This window comes from Bos javanicus, chromosome 1 (assembly GCF_032452875.1).
Source record: "Bos javanicus breed banteng chromosome 1, ARS-OSU_banteng_1.0, whole genome shotgun sequence".
Classification (NCBI taxonomy): domain Eukaryota; kingdom Metazoa; phylum Chordata; class Mammalia; order Artiodactyla; family Bovidae; genus Bos; species Bos javanicus.
Genome location: NC_083868.1, coordinates 3068778 through 3094988, shown reverse-complemented (window position 1 = coordinate 3094988; position 26211 = coordinate 3068778). Strand labels below are relative to the sequence as shown.

Sequence of the window (26211 nt, the reverse complement as noted above, 5' to 3'; positions counted from 1 at the left end):
TTAACTTTCCAGATTTCCTCTTAAATTAACTGAAGACATCAAATGGACACTAAATACATTATTTTTTATTATTATTTGTATGTGGGTCTCTGTCTGAATCATGCAGATGAAGTAGTCAAATAATGCATAAGTTTATATAGGATTTTAATAATATAATCAGTGAGCTCAAATATATAGATTAATAAAATTATGTTCTCTCCAAACAGAGACTATTTAATTACCCATGGCATCTGTGAAACATTTATAAATATCAATCATTAACCTGGGTAAACAAATAACTGAACAAATTCTTCAAAACAGAGATTTTTACAGGGAACGTTCTCCAACCAGAGAAAAAAGTTAAATGATGAGCCAAATCCAGGAAGCTGAATGACCCCTCCAATACAAAAAAAAAGTCTTAGCTATTTGGGAATTAATGAACACTCATCTAAATCTCTAAATCAAAGGGGAAATAAGACATACATTATCTAAGATCTCTAGAAATTAATAAAAGTGTCATTTTTATGACACTTATAATGACATATAAAAGTGTCATTTCCCTATATGGTACATACCTAAAGGGGTACTCACAGAATAATGTATAACTTTAGCCCAGAGATAAATCCACACACCTATGGACACCTTATCTTTGACAAAGGAGGCAAGAATATACAGTGGAGAAAAGACAATCTCTTTAACACGTGGTGCTGGAAAAACTGGTCAACCACTTGTAAAAGAATGAAACTAGAACACTTTCTAACACCATACACAAAAATAAACTAAAAATGGATTAAGATCTAAACGTAAGACCAGAAACTATAAAACTCCTAGAGGAAAACATAGGCAAAACATTCTCCGACATAAATCACAGCAGGATCCTCTATGACCCACCGCCCAGAGTATTGGAAATAAAAGCAAAAATAAACAAATGGGACCTAATTAAACTTAAAAGCTTTTGAACAACAAAGGAAACTATAAGCAAGGTGAAAAGACAGCCTTCAGAATGGGAGAAAATAATAGCAAACGAAGCAACTGACAAAGAATTAATCTCAAAAATATACAAGCAAATCCCGCAGCTCAATTCCAGAAAAATAAACAACCCAATCAAAAAAATGGGCCAAAGAACTAACCAGACATTTCTCCAAAGAAGACATACAGATGGCTAACAAACACATGAAAAGATGCTCAACCTCACTCATTATCAGAGAAATGCAAATCAAAACCACCATGAGGTACCATTTCACACCAGTCGGAATGGCTGCTATCCAAAAGTCTACAAGCAATAAATGCTGGAGAGGGTGTGGAGAAAAGGGAACCCTCTTACACTGTTGGTGGGAATGCAAACTCGTACAGCCACTATGGAGAACAGTGTGGAGATTCCTTAAAAAACTGGAAATAGAACTGCCTTATGACCCAGCAATCCAACTGCTGGACATATACACCAAGGAAACCAGAATTGAAAGAGACACGTGTACCCCAATGTTCATCACAGCACTGTTTATAATAGCCAGGACATGGAAGCAACCTAGATGTCCATCAGCAGATGAATGGATAAGAAAGCAGTGGTACATATACACAATGGAGTATTACTCAGCCATTAAAAAGAATACATTTGAATCAGTTCTAATGAGGCGGATGAAACTGGAGCCTATTATACAGAGTGAAGTAAGCCAGAAAGAAAAACACCAATACAGTATACTAACACATATATATGGAATTTAGAAAGATGGTAACGATAACCCTATATGTGAGATAGCAAAAGAGACACAGATGTATAGAACAGTCTTTTGGACTCTGTGGGAGAGGGCAAGGATGGGATGATTTGGGAGAATAGCACTGAAACATGTATATTATCATATGTGAAATGGATTGCCAGTCCAGGTTCGATGCATGAGACAGGGCGCTCAGGGCTGGTGCACCGGGATGACCCAGAGGGATAGGTTGGGGAGGGAGGTGGGAGGGGAGTTCAGGATGGGGAACATATGTACACTGATGGCTGATTCATGTCAATGTATGGCAAAACCACTACAATATTGTAAAGTAATTACCCTCCAATTAAAATAAATAAATTCATATTTTAAAAAAGGAAAAAAATAAACTAAGTTTATAATTACACAAGTGAAAAGAGAAATATTCAGCCTCAGAAAAACAAAGAAAAAAAAACAGCAAAACAATTCAAAGAATGTGTATAGTAGAAATAGTCAAAGATAAAATGATTACTAATAAAAAATAAATTAGAAAATAAAATAAAACCCCAAACATAGGGATTACCAAGAAAAACTCAAGCTTAATTAAGGAACATACATATCCCCCAAAACTTTAACTATAAGTAGACATGACAAACAGCCAAATTAATTGTGAGAAAATGTTGTATGGTACCCAGTGACAATACATTGGAAATTCTACAGAAAATGTATATTTTGGCAAAATACAAATTTCACAACTGATTTAAGAAGAATATAATGCTTTCAAATTGTGGTAATGGAGAAAACTCCTGAGGGTCCCTTGGACAGCAAGGAGATCAAACCAGTCAATCCCAAAAGAAATCAACCCTGAATATCCACTGGAATATTGGACAGTAAAGCTCTAATATTTTGGCCACCTGATGCGAAGAGCTGACTCATTGGAAAAGACCCTGATGCTGGGAAAGATTGAAGGCAGGAGGAGAAGGGGACGACGAAGGATGAGATGGCTGGATGGCATCACCGACTCAATGGACACGAGTTTGAGCAGGCTCCAGGTGATGGTGAAGGACAGGAAAGCCTGGAGCGCTGCAATCCATGGGGTCACAAAGAGTCAGACACGACGTAGCGACAGAACAACAACAACGGCTCTTAACAAACCAATAAGCAAAGAAGTGGGAAAGTTTTGGAAGAGGTAAATAGATTTTGAGTTAATGACATGGGAATAATCATGTGTTTTTATCGTTTCCTGTTCCCATCACTCCAGAGAAATAATGGCAAAGTTTTAAAACATGTGAACATATGGCAATGAAGAGATCATGAGAGAGCCATCTGTACCTTTGGGATTTCAACAAATTTATCTGTCCCGTATTTTTAATGTTCCCTTGTTAAGTTTACTTTCCCATAGAAAGAAAAGAAAGTGGAGTTGCTCAGTCGTCCAACTCTTTGCGACCCCATGGACTGTAGCCTACCAGGTTCCTCCGTCCACGGGATTTTCCAGGCAAGAATACTGGAGTGGGTTGCCATTTCCTTCTCCAGGAGATCTTCCCGACCCAGGGATTGAACCCGGGTCTCCTGCGTTGCAGGCAGACGCTTTAACCTCTGAGCCACCAGCTTTGCCAAACCATGAGATTATGATACACCTCTTCTCAAATCCTTCCTTCTATCCCCAGCTAATAACTAGCTAATCCTTTACCAACAATAGAGAAGCATTGGAGGGAACCACATCTACACACCCACTTTCATCTGTACTTCTCTTGGCTTCACTCAGGAAACTGAAAAAAGTGGCCTTCTTCCTATCAAAGATGAATTTATCATTGTGTTCAGAATTTTTTTTTTTGTATTTGGAACATGAGTTGTTTTTTTTTAATTATGAAAACATAATAACACATTTATAGGAGACTCGGAAAATGCAGAGCAAGGTTACATATAGTTCCACTGTATACTAGTTACGTTTTTCTTGTTCGCTTGTTAAAGCATTGTTTTGGGTTGCATCGGGTCTTTGTTGCTTTGTGCAGTTGTGGTGGGCGGGGGCTGTCTCGCATGCGGTGCTCGGGCTTCTCGTTGCGGTGGCTTCTCCAGTTGGGGAGCAGAGGCTTCAGTAATTGCAGTGCGTTGTTGCAACTGCTTTGTTGTTGCAACAGTTGTTGCAACAGCCCCAACTGTTGCAGGGCTCAGCAGTTGCGACTCCTGGGCTCTAGAGCTCCGGTTCAGTAGCTGTGCACGCAGGCTTAGTTGCTCTGCAGCATGTGGGGTCTTCCAGGATCAGGGATCAAACCTGTGTCCCCTACATTGACAGGCAGATTCTTTACCACTGAGCCACCAGAGGGGACCCAAGAAGTATTTCTTGTAAGAATTACTTAAAACATATGTGAAAGAGCTCTGAAGCTATTAAAAGTCACCAAATGGAAGATATACACATTAAGATACTCATAATTTGTAGTATCAGTAAATTTTATACTTTATAAATAAAAATTATTAAAATTCCATTTGTTACATTTTCAGTAACTAATGACAGTAAATACATTTAATATTAATCTTTTCATCTATATCCTTCTTGCCATTCTTTCTCTCTCTTTTGTTTCCTTATTTATCTTTTTCTACCACTTTAATCTTACCTCTCACATACAATGTCAGTAATAAGGTCATCACATCTTTCTATTAAAATTGGTATCTTGGTCTTAGTTCTGGCCTAATTCAAGCACTGATATTATAGATGCATGCTAATTAGTCTGAATGGCCAAATCTCTCATCAGTTAAGCAAATGGAAACATTTCAGGTTATTTCAGCTATCTGGTGTTGAGGCTAAGAGAAAAATACGTGTTATTTCATGGTAGAACTATTTCTTATCATTACGGTATCATGCATCCAATACGTTCCAACTTTCTGCCTTCTGGGTTTAGGTGTTTGTACCATAATTGCCACAAATTCTTTATATCCCATTTTAGTGTGGAGTTGGATTTCTGTGAAGGAACATTTTCTTTGTCCAATGATGAGTCAGTTTAATTTTTAAAAATGGATACTATCTATAGAATAGATAACTGATGAGAACCCACTGTCCAGCACTGCGAACTCTCCTCTGTGCTTGCTGGTGACTTAAACGGGAGGAAATCCAAAAAAGGGAGGATACGTGTATCCGTTTGGTGATTCACTTTGCTGAGAGCAGAAGCTGACACAACTTTGTAAAGCAGCTATTCTCCAGGGAAAATTAATGAAAAATATTGCCTTGGTTCTTTGTATGAACACACATAAAAGCATTTTATGTTAACCCCATCATACAGAGTGTCTTCACTTTGCAGTCTTAAACTTCCAAATGGACTGAGCCCTAAAAATTCTTCTGTTAATTATCTATAAGTAATCTGGATGTATTTACCCATGCGAGTAGTGTTATAAAGGGGTTATTACATTCCCAGGCTAGCCCCTAATGTAGTCAAACACAGTTCCAGTGGTATTAATCTAAGCTCTGATTTCTGGAGCAGGAGGAGGAGGAGGGGAGGAACAGTGGGGAAGCTGTGTAGCTGGGCCAAAGGTAGGAGGTGGCAAGGCAAGAGAGGGAGAGAAGGGCTAGAGGGAGAGAGCATTCCCCGGATTTAGGCCTCTTTCTAAACAACAAAAATCCCAAATGCACTTGGCTTTTGTGACTTCCCTCTCGGACCCTGATGTTCTTATTCAGCCCTAAGTTTCCACCATATCCGCCAGGCTTCAACCCTCCCCACCGGCACCACCTGCCACTCCCCGTCACTGAACACACTCACAAGACTTCCCTTTCTCAGTGTGAATGTGCTTTACAAGATGTTTGGAAAATACCAGTCTAAGAGGATCTAATCATTTTGAGGGGCTCCTTGTCGCAAAACCACTGAAGTCTGTCATTCTCTATGTAGGGGAATTCCAGCCTATGTAAGAACATGAAGGAGGGGACAAAAAAGGCAATGTTTTGAAGGAAGATGCTTTTCTTTTTTTTAAGGGCTTCCTTGGTGGCTCAGATGGCAGATTGTAAAGAATCTGCCAGGAGACCCAAGTTTGATCCCTGGGTTGAGAAGATCCCCTGGAGAAAGAAATGGCTACATATTCCAGTGTTCTTGCCTAGAGAAGTCCATGGCTAGAGGAGCCTAGTGGGCTACAGTCCACTGGTTGCAGAGTGAGACAAGAATGGGCGACTAACACTTTCAGTTCCCTTTCAGTTTTTGAAAGTCTTTATTGAATTTGTTACACATTGCTTCTGTTTTATATTTTGGTTTTTTGGCCACGAGGCATGTGGGATCTTAGTTCCCTGACCAAGGATCAAATCGGCACCCCCTGCATTGAAAGGCAAGTGTCAATCGCTGCATCACCAGCGAAATCTGGAAGACTCCTTTCTTTAGGGTTTATCCCCTCTGCTGAGCTGCACTAAGCAGTCCTTGGGGTGCACTGATCTGACATTTCCCTACCCTCCCTTAGTAGCAAAAACCTAGCCTCTAGCTGGCCCCCAACATATGTTTATAGACTGAATCAAGTAGGTTTTTTTTATTATTTTTATTTTGTTTTCCCAGGGCCAGGTGTGGGTGGAGCAGAGGGCTGGCTCTGTGTGAAAGAGGCTGGAGGAGAAGTGAAGTTGAGGCTAGGAATACCCATGACCTTGTTCACAGATCCCTTGTTGAGATGATCCAGCAGATGCCAAAGTCCCCGGAGGATGGGCACAGCCACGATGTTAGTAAATGAAGGTGACCACATAGCTTTTGTTGTTTAGAACTGGGAAGGTTTTAAGGTAGGAAAAGTAGGGGAAGTTGTTGGCCACGCTGGCAGAGTTTGCAACACTGTATGATTTTAAGGCGGACTCCCTGTTGAAGAGTGCCATGTCTAAGAAGGAGAGATACATACAGGTTTGCCAGCCTCGCTGTAACGTGGGCTTCTCTCTGGGTTCACTCTCCCCACCGTCGTGGATGAGCAAACTCTGTTCAGGGGAGGGATGCTTGGCCTCCGTGCTGACCCGAAGCCTCTTCAGACCGCAAATAGCCAGGTACTCAGTGGGGAGAGTGTTGGTACTGCACAGGGAAAGCTTCAGGTCCCGGACCAGCGTGAAGTTCAGCAGGAGCCCCAGCGCAGACGTGTCTGTGAACCAGATGGTCAGACGGTCACTGTAGCTTGTTTGCTCAACGGCAAGAGGCAGCACGGTTTTACAGCTGCACATCAGGTTGGCCAAACTGTAGTCACAGTCGCGGATGTCTGCTGAGCAGCTGCACTTCCGAATGGTGTTTTCCTTGGTGAAAATGAGCGTGCCGTTCCTCTGAGCTCTGGTGAAGCAGTTGAGTGCAAAGACGCCCAGCGCACCGATCAGAAAGAAGCTGTGCCCAGAAGGAGGTGCCATTCTCGTCTCAGCGCGGGCCAGCCAGGTTCCCCTTCATGAGCCGATTCATTGAAACTCACCTGAAAGAAAATAAGCAGTTTTGTTATCACAGCCTCTCCTTAGAAATGAGCAGCTTCTGGGAAAAAAAGGAACCCCCGAAATAACATGTCGTAAACTTTCTCACTTGCAGTTTCAGCAAAGGCAGGCGATGCTAGGAGCCCAAGTCCATGCTGTTTTCTAAGAGCCTGGGGTGAGGGTGGGGGGAGGCCAGCAACCAGGCCCCTGAAATCTGAAAAAGTGAGCTAGAAAACTCCCGGTAGTGTCTGTTGGTGGTGAGATGAACACGCCAATAAGCAAGCAAAGAGTAGATGCGGGGGGAGGAGACCCAGTGCATCCTGTCTGTGGATGGAGAATTGGAGTGATTGGAGGGTACTGTCTGTCTTATCCACTTAAGCACGCACATTCCCTCCTCCCCCTCAATATCTGACTTCCTGGAATTCAGGAGACAAGCGGTTTCTTGTTGGAATCAGCTACCCACGTGCTGTCTGTTAACGCAGCATGCATACCGATGATGAAACAGTTAATGGTAAACCTCAATGTCTAACTAGACAAACACGCTCCCCTCCCTCTTATCGCTCTGTTTATACGACCGTTCATATTTTCCTGGTCTCCGAGACCAGGACTGTAGTCCACATTAACTGTGTCACTAGACAAGGAAAAGACCCACTGCACAGCAATTCATCACAGAGATCTTGATTTACCAACTCCTTTCCCCCAAACAAACCTTATCAATTGATTTAAATTTTTTTTATTTTTCAGTTGGTTGCACTGGGTCTTTGCTGCCGCATGGGCTCTCTCTCGTCGTGGCTAGCAGCGGATACTGCTCCTTCCAGCGCTCAGGCTTCTCGTAGCCGTGGCTTCACTTGTTACCAAGCACAGGCTCGAGTTCGCAGGCTCAGTAGCTGTGGCACGTGGGTTTGGTTGCTCAGCGGCATGTGGGATCTTCCCAGATCAGGGATCGAACCCCTGCCCCCTGCATTCGCAGGTGATTCCTATCCACTGTACCCCTAGGGAAGTCCTATGAACTGATTTCTCCAAAATGTGAAACAGTATGTAAACACTGTTAAATGATCAAATTAGGTAGGAACACATGCTGAATTGAAAGAGCAACCCTGATGTCCAACTTGGGTGAAAATGCCCTATGGGTGTCTGGCGTTTAATTGATGTGTGTGTGGTCTTCTTTTATGGTGTGATTGAAATGACACACGTTGTGAAAAAGGACACCAGATTCCAGTTTTTCAAAAATAAGTAAATTTCCCCTGACTTAGCTGATGACCAAAGAGAGAAAACAATGTAATCCAGGGTATCTATCCATATGGCGGTGGGCACGGCAAGATGCTGGGAATGAGACCTCTGAACAGGATCTGGGGACAGCTCCCGCAGGAGGAGTGCTAAGGAGACACTGATGGAAAGTCAGTGCCCAAGGGGTTAAACATGTGTCCAGAGAAGATGGTGACAGTGGGAAAGAAGCTAGGCTGACCCGCACCGCTACAAGAGGGCAGCGCAGGTCAATGCAAAACCCAAGGGGGACAGAGCTAAGAGTGCTGGGGCGGGTACACAGGCAGCACAAGGCCATCAGCAGGAGCTGGAGGGAGTCATCTCAGCCCAGTAAACCTGAACAGGAGGTGAGACGGCGGTTCACAGCCGTCATGACGTCATCCATCCATTCATCCAACAAATGCTCATGGGGAGCTTCCTAGGTGCAGGCACTTTGCTAGCCCTGAGGATACAGTGCAGAATGAGAAAACGAACAAAGAGCTCGATGGGACTTGATTCTGCTTCCAGTGCCCAAGGTGGGCCAGGCCTGCGCATGAGGACCGGAGGCTGGGAGAGTGAAGGGGGCAAAGGCAGGAGTCAGGTAAGGCCAATCAGAAGATACAAAAGGAAACAGAACCTGGATCCTGCCCTGAGGGCACCTATGCACAAGAGGAAGATAAAGAAGGCTGAACTGAGGAAGTCAGTCCTTGGAAGGAAAGTTATGACCAACCTAGTCAGTCAGTCAGTGAATCTGCTCAGTCATGTCCAACTCTGCAGTCCTGTGGACTGTAGCCTACCAGGCTCCTCCATCCATGGAATTTTCCAGGCAAGAGTACTGGAGTGGGTTGCCATTTCCTTCTTCATGGGATCTTCCCTACCCAGGGATCGACTGAGCTACCAGGGAAACTAGTAGACAGCATATTAAAAAGCAGAGACATTACTTTGTCAACAAAGGTCCGTCTAGTCAAGGCTATGGTTTTTCCAGTGGTCATGTATGGATGTGAGAGTTGGACTATAAAGAAAGCTTAGTGCAGAAGAATTGATGCTTTTGAACTGTGGTGTTGGAGAAGACTCTTGAGAGTCCCTTGGACTGCAAGGAGATCCAACCATTCGATCCTAATGGAGATCAGTCCTGGGTGTTCATTGGAAGGACTGATGTTGAAGCTGAAACTCCAATACTTTGGCCACTTGATGTGAAGAACTGACTCATTTGAAAAGACCCTGATGCTGGGAAAGATTGAAGGCAGAAGGAGAGGGGGACGACAGAGGATGAGATGTTTGGATGGCATCACCGACTCAATGGACATGAGTTTGAATGAACTCCAGGAGTTGGTGATGGACAGCGCGGCCTGGCGTGCTGCGGTTCATGGGGTTGCAAAGAGTCGGACGTGACTGAGCGACTGAGCTGAACTGCACTCCTGAAGACACACACAGATGTAGGATCATAGCAGAGAGGCAAGCTAAGAGTCCATTCAGGAAACTGGGTAAGATGTTTGATAGTGCTTTGTGTTTACTTTGAAGTTGGCACAGAGTTTGAGTTTTACTTTTTTAAAAAGTATAAGTAGTGTTTTTCTCCTTTCTAAAGGTGGATTTTTCAAACAATTTTTTAAAATTAATTTTTACTGGAGTTTAGTTGATTTACAATGTTGGGTTAGTTTCTGCTGTGCAGAAAAGTGATTCGGTTATGCACATACGTATATCCACTCCTTTTTAAGATTCTCTTCCCATATAGGTCATTACAGAGTATTGAGAAGAGTTCCCTGTACTATACAGTAGGTCCTTATTAACAGTATGTTTCATATATAATACTGTATAAATGTCCATCCCAATATCCCAAATTATCCCACCCTCCCTTACCCCTTAGGAATCATAAGTTTGTTTTGTACATCTGTGACTCTATTTCTGCTTTGTAAATGGGTTCATTTATACCATTTTTTTTTAGGTTCCACATATAAGCAATATCATATATTTGTCTTTCTCTAACTGACTTCACTCAGTACACCAGTCTCTGAAAGTGAAAGTCACTCAGTCGTGTCCTACTCTTTTCTACCCCGTGGACTATACAGTCCATGGAATTCTCCAGGCCAGAATACTGGAATTGGTAGCCTTTCCCTCCTCCAGGGAATCTTCCCAACCCAGGGATCGAACCGAGGTCTCCCGCGTTGCAGGTGGATTCTTTACCGCTTAGCCACCAGGGAAGCCCAAGAGTACTGGAGTGGGTAGCCTATCCCTTCTCCTGCAGATCTTCCTGACCCAGGAATCAAACCAGGGTCTCCTGAATTGCAGGAGGATTCTTTACCAGCTGAGCTACAAGGGAAGCCCCACACCAGTCTCTAGGTCCATCCACGTTGCTGCAAATGGCATTATTTCATTCTTTTTTATGGCTGAGTAATATCTTTAATACACAGATTCAACATATTCTTGTTAACTGTGTCCCTTCTGCCATTTTAACTTAGTGGATATTCAGAGTGTTCTTGTTTGCATCCACCTCACCCATGCATCCACATCGGAGTATGTTCTACTTGTTTTACTGCAAGTTCGTAGACCTGTTTTCTGCCTGTTTACATCATTTAGTAGTATCTATATTTCACAGGGTTTTCTTAAAGGATTTATTCATTAGTTCATTTTGTAGCAAAAGAAAGAATTTGAGAAATATGTAGAGCCATAATTCTCCCTGAACCAGAGGCTTAACGGTTTTACATTGTGTTGCAATGTGATGGTAAGTACTCCACTTAGTAAGGAACAGTGCATAACTTATTAATTACAAGACAATTTTAGATGATTATCTGTCCTAGATTCCACTGAAGGTTTCTAGGACTTCATGACCCAGAAACCTCATCATCCCTGGACTAGGAATGCTGATGCCAGTACCACTGGCCTGCTTTGCTCCCAGACTTGGAGGGAAAGGAAGGGAGGGGCATCTACCCATCAGCTGAAACCTGGCAACAAAGTATTGATATCATTCTCTTAAGTGTTGATACTGATCAGAGGCACAGGTGGAAAAAGACAGGGGTAAGACACTTTGGCCACCTGATGGAAATAACTGACTCATTTGAAAAGTCCCTGATGTTGGGAGGGATTGGCAGCAGGAGGAGAAGGGGACGACAGAGGATGAGATGGCTGGATGGCATTACCGACTCAGTGGACATGGGTTTGGGTGAACTCCGGGAGTTGGTGATGGACAGGGAGGCCTGCAGTCCATGGGGTCGCAGAGTCAGACACAACTGAGTGACTGAACTGAACTGAAGACAGGAAAAGAACATGAATTTCCCGGAACGAGTTGGGCTGGAGATCCCCAAAGGGATTTGTGAGCAACTTACCAGCAGTCAAAGACCTGGCCAGACCTCAGCAGGAGCCCTGCCTTCTGGATGTCAGGGAGATTGAAGGCCAGACCAAGGAGGCCAGATGGAGCCTCATGAAGGGGCACAGAGTGGGCCAAGTGTCCCTGCTAACGGGTTTACGTGGTTTCCTCAAAGATGCCATGTGGACATTGTTCTCCTTCACTCTTACTGTGGATTTCTTTCTTCAGGTTTCTTGACTGTGGATTGTGAGCACCCGACTTTCACTATGTATTAATATCTATTCATGTGTGCTCAGTCGCTCAGTCATGTCTGACTCTTCGTAACCCCATGGACTGTAGCCTGCCAGGCTCCTCTGTCCTTGGGATTCTCCAGGCAAGAATACTGGGGTGGGTTGCCTTGCCTTCCTCCAGGGGATCTTCCCCACCCAGGGATCAAACCCTCGCCTCTGGCATTGCAGGCAGACTCTTTTCCACTATTCATCTGGGGGTAAAATTCCAGACTGGCGTAAGCAGAATGGGTGCAAGAGTGTCACATTGCCCCACCCTCCCCACCCCCCTTTAATATTTATTTACTTGGCTGTGCCAGGTCTTAGCTGCCGCCTGTGGGATCTAGTTCCCTGGCCAGGGATTGAACCTGGTCCCCCTGCATCAGAAGTGCAGAGTCTCAGCCACTGGACCTGCAGACAGGTCCCTACCCCCTCCGCTTGCTCTGCCTCTTCCCATAGTTGGGGTGGCACTGTGGGAAGGATGGTTTTCTCTGGAGGCTGCTGAACTTGTAGAAGGGAACCATGGATCTGTTGGCAACTGCCAAGTGTCCAGAAGGGGTGAGCTTGCGAGTGAAGCCAACCCAGTGAAAAACAGAGATAAGAAGTAGAAAGATATTCCTAACAATCTTTTTTTTTTTTCCCAGCACCCAGATCAAGCCATGCCCGACATTCTTTCTTTAAAACAAAAAAAAAAAGATTTATTTTGTTTTTGGTTGCGCTAGGTCTTCATTGCTGCACAGTGGCTTTCTCTGTTTGCAGAGGGCGGGGGCTACTCTCTAGCTGTGGCACACAGGCTTCTCGTTTCAAAGTCTTCTCTCGTTGAGGAGCACAGGCTCTAGGTGCGGGGACTCAGTAGCTGCAGCTCAAGGGCTCCAGAGCACTGACGCAGTAGTTGTGGCCATGGGGTAGTGACATTCTTTCTTGATTTTTAAAAAAAGATGTGAGCCACACTTTTTCCCTATTCAAGCCAGTCTGAATTGGGATTTCTATACTAAGCAGCTGAAGGAGTCTTGGTGCACTGACGTTTGATACACTATGCTTTTTTCATTCACTCAGTAAACATTTGTTGAGCACTTGCTTTGTGCCTGGACTGTGCTAGAAGTGGAGGAAAGAAAGCCATTAGGAGCTCTGTCAAGGAGTTACACTCTAGTCAAGGACACACTGAACCAATAGTCACAGTGTCATGTGATAATAATCATAACCACAGTTTGTATGGGATATTCAGTCTGCACTAGGACCCCACTCCAGTACTCTTTCCCATGGATGGAGGAGCCTGGTGGGCTGCAGTCCATGGGGTCGCTAAGAGTCAGACATGACTGAGCGACTTCACTTTCACTTTTCACTTTCATGCATTGGGGAAGGAAATGGCAACCCACTCCAGTGTTCTTGCCTGGAGAATCCCAGGGACGGGGGAGCCTGGTGGGCTGCCGTCTATGGGGTCACACAGAGTCGGACACGACTGAAGTGACTTAGCAGTAGCAGTAGGACTCCCTGGGAGTGGCTAAGTTCACAGGGGAGGTAATATCTGATTAGAGAAATATTTTTTGAATGGGAAAGATAAAAGGAAAATTATCTATGTAATTAGCAGAGGGTGATCAGAATTTTTACAATCAAAAAGTAGGATAAAGAGATGGACAGTTTATGAAGATGGCAGGAGTAGCAGTCAGTTCAATTCAGTTCAGTCAGTCAGTCATGTCCAACTCTTTGTGACCCCATGGACTGCAGCACACCAGGCTTCCCTGTCCTTCACCATCTCCCAGAGCTTGCTCAAACCCATGTCCATCTAGTCAGTGATGCCATCCAACCATCTCATCCTCTGTCATCCCCTTCTCCTCCTGCCTTCAGTCTTTCCCAGCATCAGGGTCTCTCCAATGAGTCAGTTCTTTGCATCAGGTGGCCAAAGTATTGGAGTTTCAGCATCAGTCCTTCTAATGAACACTCAGGACTGATTTCCTTTAGGATGGACTGGTTGGATCTCCTTGCAGTCCAAGGGACTCTCAAGAGTCGTCTCCAACACCACAGTTCAAAAGCATCAATTCTTTGGTGTTCAGCTTTCTTTATGGTCCACCCTCACATCCATATATGACCACGGGGGAAAACCATAGTTTTGACTCCACGGCAGTAGGAAACCAGAGCAGCAGTAGGAAAGGGCTGTGGGGGGTCCTGTGGGGCTGGAATCCTCTGACTTGCTCTGACACATCGTTTTCTCAGTGTCCCAGCCTTTCCTGTGCTCACTCCATCACTGAGATTTGCCTGCTGTGTCCTGATATGAACCCCTTCCACAACCCTAGGGGCAGGGACATAGGGAGGGGCAGGGGGCATGGGATCTATCTGTGCCCATCTTTCTATGCCATGCTAGAATCTGCCCACAAATGAACAAATGCATAGTGAAACCAGGATAAAGGTTAATTGCTTCCTTACATTCCAGTCTAATGCCATTAAAGGCATAAGGAGGATTTACTCGGCTCCACACAGTCATTCAGGGACTCAGGCTTTATTTTTTTTTAATGCTAACTTCTAGGGCCTGCAGGTCCTCCACAGCATTTTCTGCCCACATTTCATGGGCCAGAACTGAGCCACCTGACTGCAAGCAGCTTGGAAATGATGCCCTGCAGTGTGCCAGGAAGGAAGAGGAGAGCATGGGTATTGGTGGGCACTAAAAGTTACTGACCACACCTAGGCTGTAAGACACAAAGAATGACTTTATGCAACCACGGCAAAAGCTCAGATGGTGTCAGTCCTCCTAAACCTTTCAGGCAAGAGGCTGAAAACCATGTATGATCATTAACTCTTTGATCATGGAGTCACTGAACATGTCCAGAAACCAGAGCTCCTATTCAGGCTTAGTGCAAATATCATTTTTATATTGCAGTTGGAGAAATCCTGAGTGCAATTAATGTGAACGGCACAAAAGCAAAGACTCCTGAATTGAGCAGATACAGACATCAGTAACTTCAAAACAAATTCCACACAGATTCCTTCCCAATCTAGGATTACACCCAAAATTTAGATAATGTTTATACTTGGCTCCAAAAGGAACGTTTCAAACTGGACTAGTTTTGTTTATAAGAAGATATTACTAGTAAGGAGATAGTGTGTCAGTGGGAGGATAGCATTTGGACCATTTTCCTGAAAACAGATTTGAAATGTCACGAATAACGATGTTTTGAATTCTATAGTCTTAACACAAAAGACAAGAAAAATGACTGTGGGAATATAGAGTAACGTTCTCCAAATCCTTGCAGCAATTAAAACTGAAGACTGATCTCAAATTTTAATTCAGAAGTAAATTTAATTTGAAATTAGGAGTGATTTTTTTTTTAAAGCAGAAAGGCAATTTAAGGAAAAGGCTCAATTTAAGAAACTAGAGAAGTAAGAGAACCAGACACTGATGAGATGCTCCAGTAAGAAGCAGATAGTCTGAAATATAAATCTAAATGGCAACACGGGGTAGAAAGGCAGAAGAAATCCAGTGTCTGGATGTCCAAAAAAAAAAAAAACACTTGGATGCAGGACTTGAGGAGTTAGGCAAGGATGTCTCCCCCAAATGCCATCCCTGGAGGGTGTCCCTGCAAAAATCCTCTAATATTTGGAGGTGGTGAGAATCAGAAAAATTCCAGAAAAGGAGACAATTTGGAATCTTGGGTGTGTCCCATAAAGGGAGACATGTACCCACACTCTGGAGTGTATCAAAAGGGTGCCCACTGCTTGCTGACACAGACAGTGGCAAGACGGCCTCACTTACCACAGTGGCCTAATGGGTCACCCAAGGAACACTGCGTGTACTGTGGGAGCAAATGGCTGGGAAGCTAACTGTAAAGTGAGGTGACTGGTGGGTGCTAATTAAAGACACAGCTCAAGCGTTGTGCAGGAATGTGAAAGACTCCCAAAGAAGGTGCTGTCTGGACTGAGAAGAGAGAGGCTGGGATAAAGAAAGCTGAGATGCTGAAGACAGAAAAGCAATTTCAGCAAAATCTCAGTCTAGAGTACTTGGTGTGTCTTTGGGTCATGAGGCTAGGAAAGAGGCTGGAACTGTGCCAACCAAGCTAAGGGGTCTGGTCTCCAAACTCTTCTGATCTTCACTCCTTTAATAAGAACCCTTCCCAACAGATATAGTTTTTAATTTATAAAGGTTTTAGAAATACCACACTTACATTATTTACATTGTAAACAATATACAAAAAGAATGGACTTTTAAATGTTTGAGATGAATAATGAAAATGGCTTCCCTGGTGGCCCAGCCAGTAAAGAATCTGCCTGCAATGCAGGAGACCTGAGTTTGATCCCTGAGTCAGGAAGATCCCCTGGAGAACATCATTACTACCCACTCCAGGATTCTTGCCTGGAGAATTCCACAGATGGAGAAACCTAGTGGGCTACAGTCCACGGGGTCACAAAGAGTCGGATATGATTGAGTGATTAACACTTTCACTTCACTGGCTTGTGTATATACACACCCTCTTTGGAGATCCCTGCAAGCAACAAAAGTGAGGAGCTGAGGGTTTGTAATCAGGGGCGACCTGGGTAGATCTGTGTTCATGGAGGTGCCAGGTGGAGACTGAATTATGAGAGCAGAGACCAGACGACAAAGAGTTCTAAGTAAAAAAACACATTTCACCTGCATTTTCTTTGATGGTTTATCTCTCTCCATTTGCTGACTCCTTCTAACTCCAGGCTTTCCAGATAAATTTATTTCAATATCTGGAGTCCTTGAGGGAGTAGAGAGAACCAAGAGGGTGGGATTGAGGAGGTGGGGAGGAGGTCGAGTCTCCTGCCCTGCTGTCCCCTGCTGTACCTTCATCTTAATTCCTCTCCATCCACTCTTTCCAGGTTCAGTTCAGTCGCTCAGTCGTATCCAACTCTTTGCGATCCCATGGACTGCAGTACGCCAGGCCTCCCTATCCACCACCAACTCCCGGAGTTTACTCAAACTCAGGTGCCCGGTGCTAAAAACCGACTCTCATATAAGGGTCGAAAATCATTTTTGTTGTTGTTTGGTCCCTAAGCTGTGTCCGACTCTTTGCAACCCCATGGACTGCAGCACTCCAGGTAAGCCTTAATATAGATTTAAATAAACACATTCTTGCCCAAGGGGATCGCTCTTTAAGCCTTATACCTACCTTGCTCCTTGTTAGAGGCAGAGCAAGGGATAAATAGAAGCATGGGAGAAGTGTGGGGTGAGACTCTTGTCTAGAACCCAGTGGCCATCTGATCTCAGGCCCACTTCCCACTTGTTCGTGGCTGTGATATCACTCTGCCCATGGAGGCCAGAGGGGAAATATTGGCTACTCTGTGTTATATGGATGAGATTCTCACAGAGGTGCTGGATGAAGGCTTTAGGTGAAGAACCTTGAGAAGGACTCTTTGAAAAAAAAAAAAAAGGATTTTCAGCATTTTCCTTTTCTTTGGCTCTGGTCCATAAGTGCACTGCAGGAAGCAGGTTAGAGATAAACACTACGTAAACACTACGTAAGATGATATCGGAAAGAGGAATGACGTGCTTAGTGTTTAATACCTCAACGCTTACGATGTTGAAGGTAATCTGGGTTTCTCCCCAATATTTTCTTACTGGGATAAGTGCTGCCTTTTCTATCTTTCTGCCTTGTCCGTGGGACGAGCCGCTCAGTTTTCACACGCCCTCCCAGGTAATTCTGAAGTCACCACCTTGTGCGGTCTCTGTTGACAAAAATCACTTCCCTTCCACAGAGGTTTACATAGCTCATCATGAGGGCCAGGAAACTGGGCTCACTGTGACTCTGAGGGGACTGGTTTCTCCTTAGAATTATACAGTAGGACCTCAACTATTTGCTGTCATCTGATGGCTTTCCTCATCCAGAGAAAGTACAAGTTTGTCTCCCCAAGTTGGAATTCAGGCAGAATCAGCACCAAGCATTCAGGTCTTCAGGAGATGCAATTTAAAGTATTTTCATGATTATTAAACTCACTGGATATTTTGGATCCAAAGAGTCTTTTCTTAATAATTTCTCTTAAAATAGCATGGGGATGAAACCACACAGGGTTTAACCACACAAGGTTAAAATAAGCATAAAGCAAGATGCACGTTGTAATATTAATATATATCTATTAGTGCTATTCACTTTTACAACTACTCATAAGAACTGTAATATTAATACACAGAGTACTTTAGTAGTATTCCTAAACTATGACTTTTGTAATGTCAAAATTATATTAATAGTAATAATAGGAATATATATATTTGGGATATTAGAGCATTCCAAAAGCCACCTCCGCAAACCTCTAAAGTAATGGTTCATTTAACACACTGCTTGCGTTGAAAATCTGAATGGAGAACGGGCTCAGAATAATGACGATGTGTGGGGGTCTGGAGGAGGGGCCGGTGGAGGGAAGGGTCAGCACTCGTCTCCCCTTTTTCCTTGTGCTGCTGTTCAGTGGCCAAGCTGTGTCTGACTCTTTGAGACCCCATGGACTGCAGCACGCCAGGTTCCTCTGTCCTTCACTGTCTCCCTGAATTTGCTCAAATTTATGTCCATTGAGTCAGTGATACTATCTAACCGTCTCATCTTCTACTACCCTCTTCTCCTTTTGCCTTTAATATTTTCCAGCATCAAGATCGTTTTGAATAAGTCGGCTCTTCGCATCGGGTGGCCAAAGTATTGGAGCTTCAGCTTCAGTATCAGTCCTTCCAATGTATATTCAAGGTTGATTTCCTTTAGGATAGACTGGTTTGATCTTCTTTCAGTCCAAGGGACTTTCAAGTCTTCTCCAGCACCACAGTTTGAAAGCATCAATTCTTCAGCACTCAGTCTTCTTAACCCAGACTAGTTGAAGCTGTGGCCTGAGTCCAGAGGAGCTGTAGGCAGATTTTGCCTAGACAGCTCTCAAGAGCTCTGAGATGTGGGGCTTAGAGGTGGGGGACAGAGGCATTCTCCCCACTTCGGCACTGAGGGCAGCCCAGGTCTGGCACAGTGAGGGGTGAGGGGCAGGCAGCATCATTCGGCCCCGCCTGGAGGACACACTGGGACGCTCCTGAACTCTACTCTCCGGGAAGTGAATCGACAGGAAGCCCCTTGGCAGCAGCACGGGACAGTTAACATCCAACGGTGCCAGAGGCACATGAAAGGGCCATTTGGGAGAGCAGGTGAGGCAATCCGGGGACCCCAAGAAATGATTAGAGGAGACTTTATTGTGTAGACATGTGGTATGGAAGGAGGCAAGGACCTGTATCAGGAAGGTGGGGACACAAACCAGTCAATTATAAGCAATTAGTGTTAATTTAGCCTTATATGTGCCCACTGGTTGGTGAAGCCAGGATCTCTTCAAGTATCACTTGGATTGCTGCTTTCAGATAAATGTGTTTAATGATAGAAATGAACCAATGTTCTCAAAAGCTTCTAGTCTGAGATAATTAAGAGCTAAGTGAAAACAGGCATTTTATGTTTTGAAAGCACTGAGCTTAACTGAATGTTGATATCACCCACAGTTTGCCCATTGGATGCTGGACGCATTGCTGTTGGTATGTTGTGTAAGTCAGATCTCTGATGTGACAAAGCCCTGGTCTTCTGGTTGACCTTGGTTTCCCAGTCCCTGGTGCCTGACACGTGGAGGCCCTCCATAAACACTTGTATTATTCAAGTGCATCCCTACGTTAGCTAAGTCAGAGTGCATGTATTCCTCCTTTGCTTCCTTTTTTACTTTTGCCTCCTAGAATTGTGGAGTGTAGCATATGATCAAATCAGCAAGCAAAATCCATTTCAGCATGAATTTCAGTGCATGCCCCAGCCATGACAGAGGAAGCATGATGAACTTTTGTGTCTTAGTCAAAGAGTGGGTGTATTTGAGCTCAATAGCCTCTGAATCTCCTCGAAGGCCATCGAATGACATCTGGCATAAGTCCCAACAGGCAAACCCAACCTCTTGCGACTTTACCAGTGAGCATCCTCTAAGTTTGCAGTTGCCTTGGACCATTTCTGTGAATCTGATGGAGACACAGGACGAAACACAGTCACGCAAGATGGGGACCATGAGCCCCAAATCAGGGCCCCAGATTGCTATCCTTCCACCTCATTCCACAGACTAAAGGGAAACATGAGTAGAATCAGCGTTGAGTACATATTGATCGCATAGATATTTGTGGGCATCAGAAACTATTGTCTGAATTGCTTTTGTTGAAGGCTTATAAGAACCCTGCTGCAAACTTCCCAACAATCTAACATTTAAGCATCCAGTCTTATAAAACTAACACGGGAAGAGCTTTGCTCAAATTACTGGGTCTGTATTATATGAGCGGGAGGTTGCCAAGGAAAATAAGTCAGAGTAATCCCTTTGCTAGGAGATAAGAAACAAAAAATTCTGGTAGACCTTTAATATTTTAATTACCTGCTTCCAGAACAATAAAAAGGGACTCAGGTCTTCCAGTTAACAGTTGTACATTATTACAGCCCCATAAAGTATCTTAAACTATTTCCTTAAAATGTAAGCCTTAAGCTTTTTCCTTTCATCTGCATTCAATGATTAGATTTCAGAAAAGTTAAGGGTTAAATTTTTCCTTTAGTGGTTTTAGTTACAAATATTGGAACAAAAGGCAATTTGAAATTTGTTGCTTTCTTGGAAGATTTTTAAGAGTTTTTACATGTCTACAACTAAAGGTAATGTGAGATCCTGGAACAGAAAAAGGACTTTGGGTATCTAAAAAATATCTGAATAAAATATGGATATTAGTTAATAATAATAATGCATCAGTATTGGTTCATCAGTGGTGACAAATGTATACTATAGCAATGTAAGATGCTAATAAAAGGGGAGACTGGTTGTTGGGTACATGGGAACTCTCTGTGCTAGCATCACAATTTCCCTGTACGTCTAAAACAATTCTAAAATGAGACTTTTATGTGAAAAGAATGCCTTCTGATCTCATTGATGACTCACAGAAGATTATTTTTGTGACAAGAACAGGGCTCCAGTGGATAAACTTGGCTACACAATTTGGGTCAAATAGAACATCCATGAAGTGGTGACTAGGCATCACTCCAAGGACCCCTATAGAGCTCCTGGCCTTGGAGAAGATCCTGGCTTCCTTACTGACCTGGGAGACCAGGCATTTCAGAGATGCAAATGAGAAGTGGTCCTTTAATGGGAAATAGGTCACAACTGGAAAGAAGAGGCATCGGGGAAAACTGTTAGAACAAGTCCTGACGTGTGTGCGTAGGTGTTTGTGTGTGTGTGACGCTACCTCATACTGCTTATGTTGCCCCGTGTCAGAAGTGTTTTCTATTTCTCATCTGCTAAGAAATCATCAGGATTCCCAGGTGATCCAGTGGTAAAGTATCTGCCTGCCAATGTAGGAGATGCAGGAGATACGGGTTCTGTCCCTGAGTTGGAAAGATCCCCTGGAGAAGGAAATGGCTGTCCACTCCAGGATTCTTGTCTGGGAAATCCCATGGACAGAAAAGCCTGACGGGCTACAGTACACGGGGTGGCAAAGAGTTGGACACAACTGAGTTCAGGTGCGTGCACACACACACACACGAAACCACCCTCATCTCTTAAACTGTCTTCACATCTTTCACGAATCTTTGGTAGACTAGATTCACGGATGACAGTTCTTGCCTGCCTCCAACCTCTTATAGGTCTACCTCAGTTAACCATAAAGGAAAAACCAAGCTTGTATAAGCAAATCTATAGTCACATAGAAAGTCAGTGCTTGTTTATGTCAGATTTTTAAGCCACTCTAATCAGGCTGTCCTTCGGGTGACCCCACTGGAACGATTGTCATCAGGTTCCCAATGACTCCCATTCCCCAATGTGTCAAAAGCCAATGATTAATTTCCTTGTCTCGTTTTGCCTGACCACTCACTATCATTTGATATGGTTGCCCACTCCCTCCTTCTGTTCTTCCTTTCCATTGCATGCCCCTGTTTTCTAGCCACCTCAGTGGTCACTCCTTCTCAGTATCTGGCTAGCATCTTCTCTCCTTCCATGATGTTGTTGCATACCTCTTGCTCAGCAACTGGCTCTCTTCCCCATGTATATCCACTCCCTTGGATATTGCATGCTGACCCCTGCATTTCAGTATTATCTATATGCTGATCATTATCCAGCTCCCAAATCCTCCCTTGAACTTCACGCTCATGTATCCAGCATCTTACTTGATGGCTCTACCTGAATATACAACAGACACCTCAAATTTAATTCGTCAAATGTACACTACTTGACTCCTAAGAAAGTTCAGACTGCTAGATGAGGAAGAGATGTTATTGCATTAACGTTTTACTACACAAAACTTTGGGCTTCCTGGGTGGTGCAGTGGTAAAGAATCTGCCTGCCAGTGCAGGGGACGCAGGAGATGCAGGTTTGATCCCTGGGTTGGGAAGATCCCCTGGAGAAGGAAATGGCAACCCACCCCAGTATCTTTCTTGGAGAATCCCATGGACAGAGGAGCCTGGTGGGCTACAGTCCATGCGGTCACAAGGAGTTGGACACGACTGAGTGACTGACATGCACACACACAAACCTTTACTGCCCCTCAGCCCTGTATTCCCAGGGTTAAACTAGCTAAACATAGAAAATGGTCATTGATAAGAGGCAATGTACTTTCAAATAAGAAATGTGGGAGTTACATGTGTGTTGAAAAATGACTAAAATTAGGAACTACACGTTTCCTTAGTATTAATAATAATATTTAATGAGTGCTTCTTTTGGTGCCAGGTACTGTTTGAAGTATCATTGCATGTCTTATATCATTTAATCCTTGCAATAATCTTGAAAGTAGATATTATGACCCTAATTTCACTATCAGAAACACAGACATAGCATGGTCACAGTCACAGAGCCGTAAGGAAACAGCTAAGATTTGAACCCAGACAGCCACATATACTCTAGGGAGTCATGATGGAAATGACAGTCGTATTTCCCATCCTAGGGTTGAGTTCCTACTCACATGACCTCCTGTACCTTGGATTCCATTACTAGATTCTGTGGCCTTTAACCCCAAGTGTGTATAAAACCTCAAGCTAAATGAATGGGAAACAAAAGGAAAGAAGAGAGTTCCATTTTGCACAAGCATCATAACACTTTTTTTTAAGAAGACACTTGTAAATTAGATCTTTAAGGACAACATTGGTTGAATGCTACTTCTTTTGACATGGTCAGGGAACATGGGACAAAGACTTCTGGAGAGTGAGCCAATAGGCAGTCTTAACTAAAATATGCAGCTTTCTAATCGACACAGGTTCTTGTGAGAGTTAATTAATCAATGGTTGCAAACCCCTCAAGCCTTTCCTGTAAATGGCTTGGTATGCTTGTATGTGTGGTAAGTTGCTTCTGTTGTGTCTGACTCTCTGTGATGCTATGGGCCATGGCCCGCCAGGGTCCTCTGTCCATGGGATTCTCCAGGCAAGAATACTGGAGTGGGTGGCCGTGTCCTCCTCCAGGAGATCTTCCCTGACCCAGGGATCGAACCCATGTCTCTTACATCTCCTGCATTGACAGGTGGGTTCTTTACCAATAGTGATGCCTGGGAAGCCCAAATGACTTGGTACACACTTCGCTAATCTGATCACTGGTGCTCCAGCTCAGCGCATCTGGCCCCTGATCACACAGCCATGGGAAACTGGGTGATTTTGTCTCTTCTGACCATGGACACAGAGACATGATCCACTGCGCCTGATTTGTTTTTTCTGTCCACACCACGTGGCTTGTGGGATCTTAGTTCCCCAACCAGGGGTTGAAGCCAGGCCCCTGGCAGTGAGAGTGCCACTGAACCACCAGGAAATTCGGTGGACCCTGAATTTTAAAGGTAGATAGTATACTAGGTTTAAGTAATTAAAATACCGAGGTGAAAAAGAAAATTGAGAGATCCAAACCAGCTATTGAGAAGTATTCATGTCCACAGATGCTTTGTCGGACCTGTTCTTTTCAGAAAATGCCCAATTTCTGTCAAAAATATGATGTGAAGTCTTTTATCCCTTTCAAACATTTTAAAATAATGCATTACATTGAATTATTTGGTATAAAAATAAAAGTAAAAAAACTTCCCAAAGATCACTCTTTTCATCAAAAAAATTTTCAAGCAAAAGAAGTCTGATATTTCTGGCAGTTTTTAAGAACAAGTTTTTATGAATATTATGCCCAGTTCTTTTGAAACATTTCCTTTCCTCAATATGCACCAAGACACGTATTGCTAAGAAACTCCCCCAAAACATATTTATGAAACAATGGAATATACGTAGAACTGTGTAAGGATTACTGGTTTTGACTAAGACATCGCTATAAGCCTGTTGCTTTTGCTACAGTATTTATCGTGTTTGTTTCACTTTTGAATACAGGGACCAATTTTTTTTAAAAAAGTTAACCAGTCTAAATGTTGATGCTCATTTAAATTTGATTTCTTCTTGTCTTCCTATGTTTTCTAATGAAGAGTGTGTAAATAAACAGTAAATATAACACCATTATATAAATATAACATTATTAGATAAAAACAAAGAAACGATAAAAACCAATGTTTTGAGAGTTCCCAGTTTTGCTTGTGATCCCAATAAGGAAAAGAGATATAACACATACTTCTTTCACTGAGTTCTTATTTAGTGTTAATGACCAACAGGAAATATAGCTGGATTTTTTTGTTGTTCTTTTTTTTTTTTTTTAAATTTTCGCCAGATCTTAAAAATAGAAACAAGAAGCCCAGATTCCACAGAGATATCTGTTACATAATATTAACCTAAGTGAGTCTATCTATTTAGGGAATAATGAGAAGACCATTTCATTCTTTGCTTGATGTTCTGAAAACATTTCCTTTGAAAGGAAAGAGAATCTCAGTACAAAGCGATTCACATGCCCGGAAGCTTAAAGGAGAGTTTCACGGTGAAAGTGACTCATAAGTGTGCGTTATACTCATGAAACACAAACACTGCAGAAGAAGGTGGTGCTGATGGTGGCTCTTCAAACATTACAGAACTTTCCTGCCATGCAGCAGAAATCTGAAGCTGTAAAAAACTGTTAAGCTAGATAGGCTTTTCAAAAAAGAACAGAGAAATGACTTACATCTCAGAGCTCCACTAAGAGGTTGTCTCCTGCACTCCCGGGCTGATCCTTCACTCAGGCTTGACAGCTGGTGTGATCTGCCGGCAGGAAGGACGGAGTGCCTGTTCTTGCACTTGCTGTTCTTTTCCGTTTTCAGAAGGCCAGTGGCCCTGGTCATTTCCATGGCAACCAGAAGCACGCTGCCAGCCCTCCAGTTTCATGAACCACACAGCAGAAGAGAACCCGTCTTGGTCACTGCTGGCCACTCTTTGGGAGTTCCAAAGTGGAAAGCTTCCAGAAGAGTCAAAGGAGACTGCTGCTCTACGCTGACCTGAAGGGCTGACGGTGATGCGAGGAATTCTACTTTAGCAGGAAATTGAATGGATTAAACATAGAGCGTGGAAGACTCCTCGATGCTTTTACTATCATGATCATGCTTTGTTCCACTCTTTTTGGCCCAGTGAATTGTTACTTATGGCAAACACCCGAACTAGTATAAAAATTGTCCCAGTGTAGTTGTTCCAAAGAGAAAATGAACTCATTTTAGCTCCAAAGACATAGTCCTGCCGAGAGATTATTACACTGTGTGAAGTAAGTCAGACAGAGAAAGACAAAGATCATATGATATCACTTATCTGTGGAATCTAAAATATGATGCAATTTTAGTATATGTGCTGCCAAAGCTAGTGCTAAAATATGATACAAATGAACTTATTTACAAAACAGAAACAGACTCACACACATAGAAAACAAACTTATGGTTACCAGGGACTTCCCTGGCGGTCCAGTGGTTAGGACTCTGAGCGTCCCATGAACGGGGCTGTGGGTTCGATCCCTGGTGGGGGAGCTAAGATTCCACACTCCGTGCTGCATGCCCCTTCCCCAAAATAGCATCATACAAACTTATGGTTACTACAAGGGAAAGGGGAGGGGGAGGAATACATTAGAAGTTTGTAACTAGCAGGTATAAACTATTGTATGTAAAACAGACGAACAACAAGGTCCTGCTCTGTAACACAGGGAGCTATACTCTATATCTTATAATAACCTATAGTGAAAAAGAATATGAGAAAGAATATATACACACATATCTGTGTATATCACTTTGCTACACACCAGAAACTAACACAACATTGTAAATCAACCAAACTTCAGCAGAAAAAAAAACAGAACAAAGATATAGTCCTGCTCTCTCTTCAGTTCGGTCGCTCAGTCATGTCCGACTCTTTGCGACCCCATGGACTGTAGCACGCCAGCCTCCCTGTCCATCACCAACTCCTGGAGCTTACTCAAACTCATGTCCATTGAGTCAGTGATGCCATCCAGCCATCTTACCCTTTGTCG

General features: G+C 43.4%; 1 protein-coding gene across 2 annotated transcripts; it reads right to left on the bottom strand.

The window, feature by feature from the left end:
* Nucleotides 1-43: 43 nt before the first annotated feature.
* EPCIP (exosomal polycystin 1 interacting protein) lies at nt 44-25437 on the bottom strand. 2 transcript variants are annotated; one of them, XM_061414923.1, is made up of 2 exons: nt 24889-25437; nt 44-7064 (listed from the first exon to the last, which is right to left on the bottom strand). In XM_061414923.1, exon 2 carries the CDS (start codon nt 7003-7005, stop codon nt 6349-6351), a length of 657 nt encoding a protein of 218 aa, XP_061270907.1. In that variant the 5' UTR covers nt 7006-7064; nt 24889-25437; the 3' UTR covers nt 44-6348. The 2 variants fall into 2 exon arrangements, with proteins under 2 accessions (XP_061270907.1, XP_061270950.1); XM_061414966.1 differs by lacking the exon at nt 24889-25437 and adding an exon at nt 7169-9017.
* Between the last annotated feature and the right edge of the window lie 774 nt (nt 25438-26211).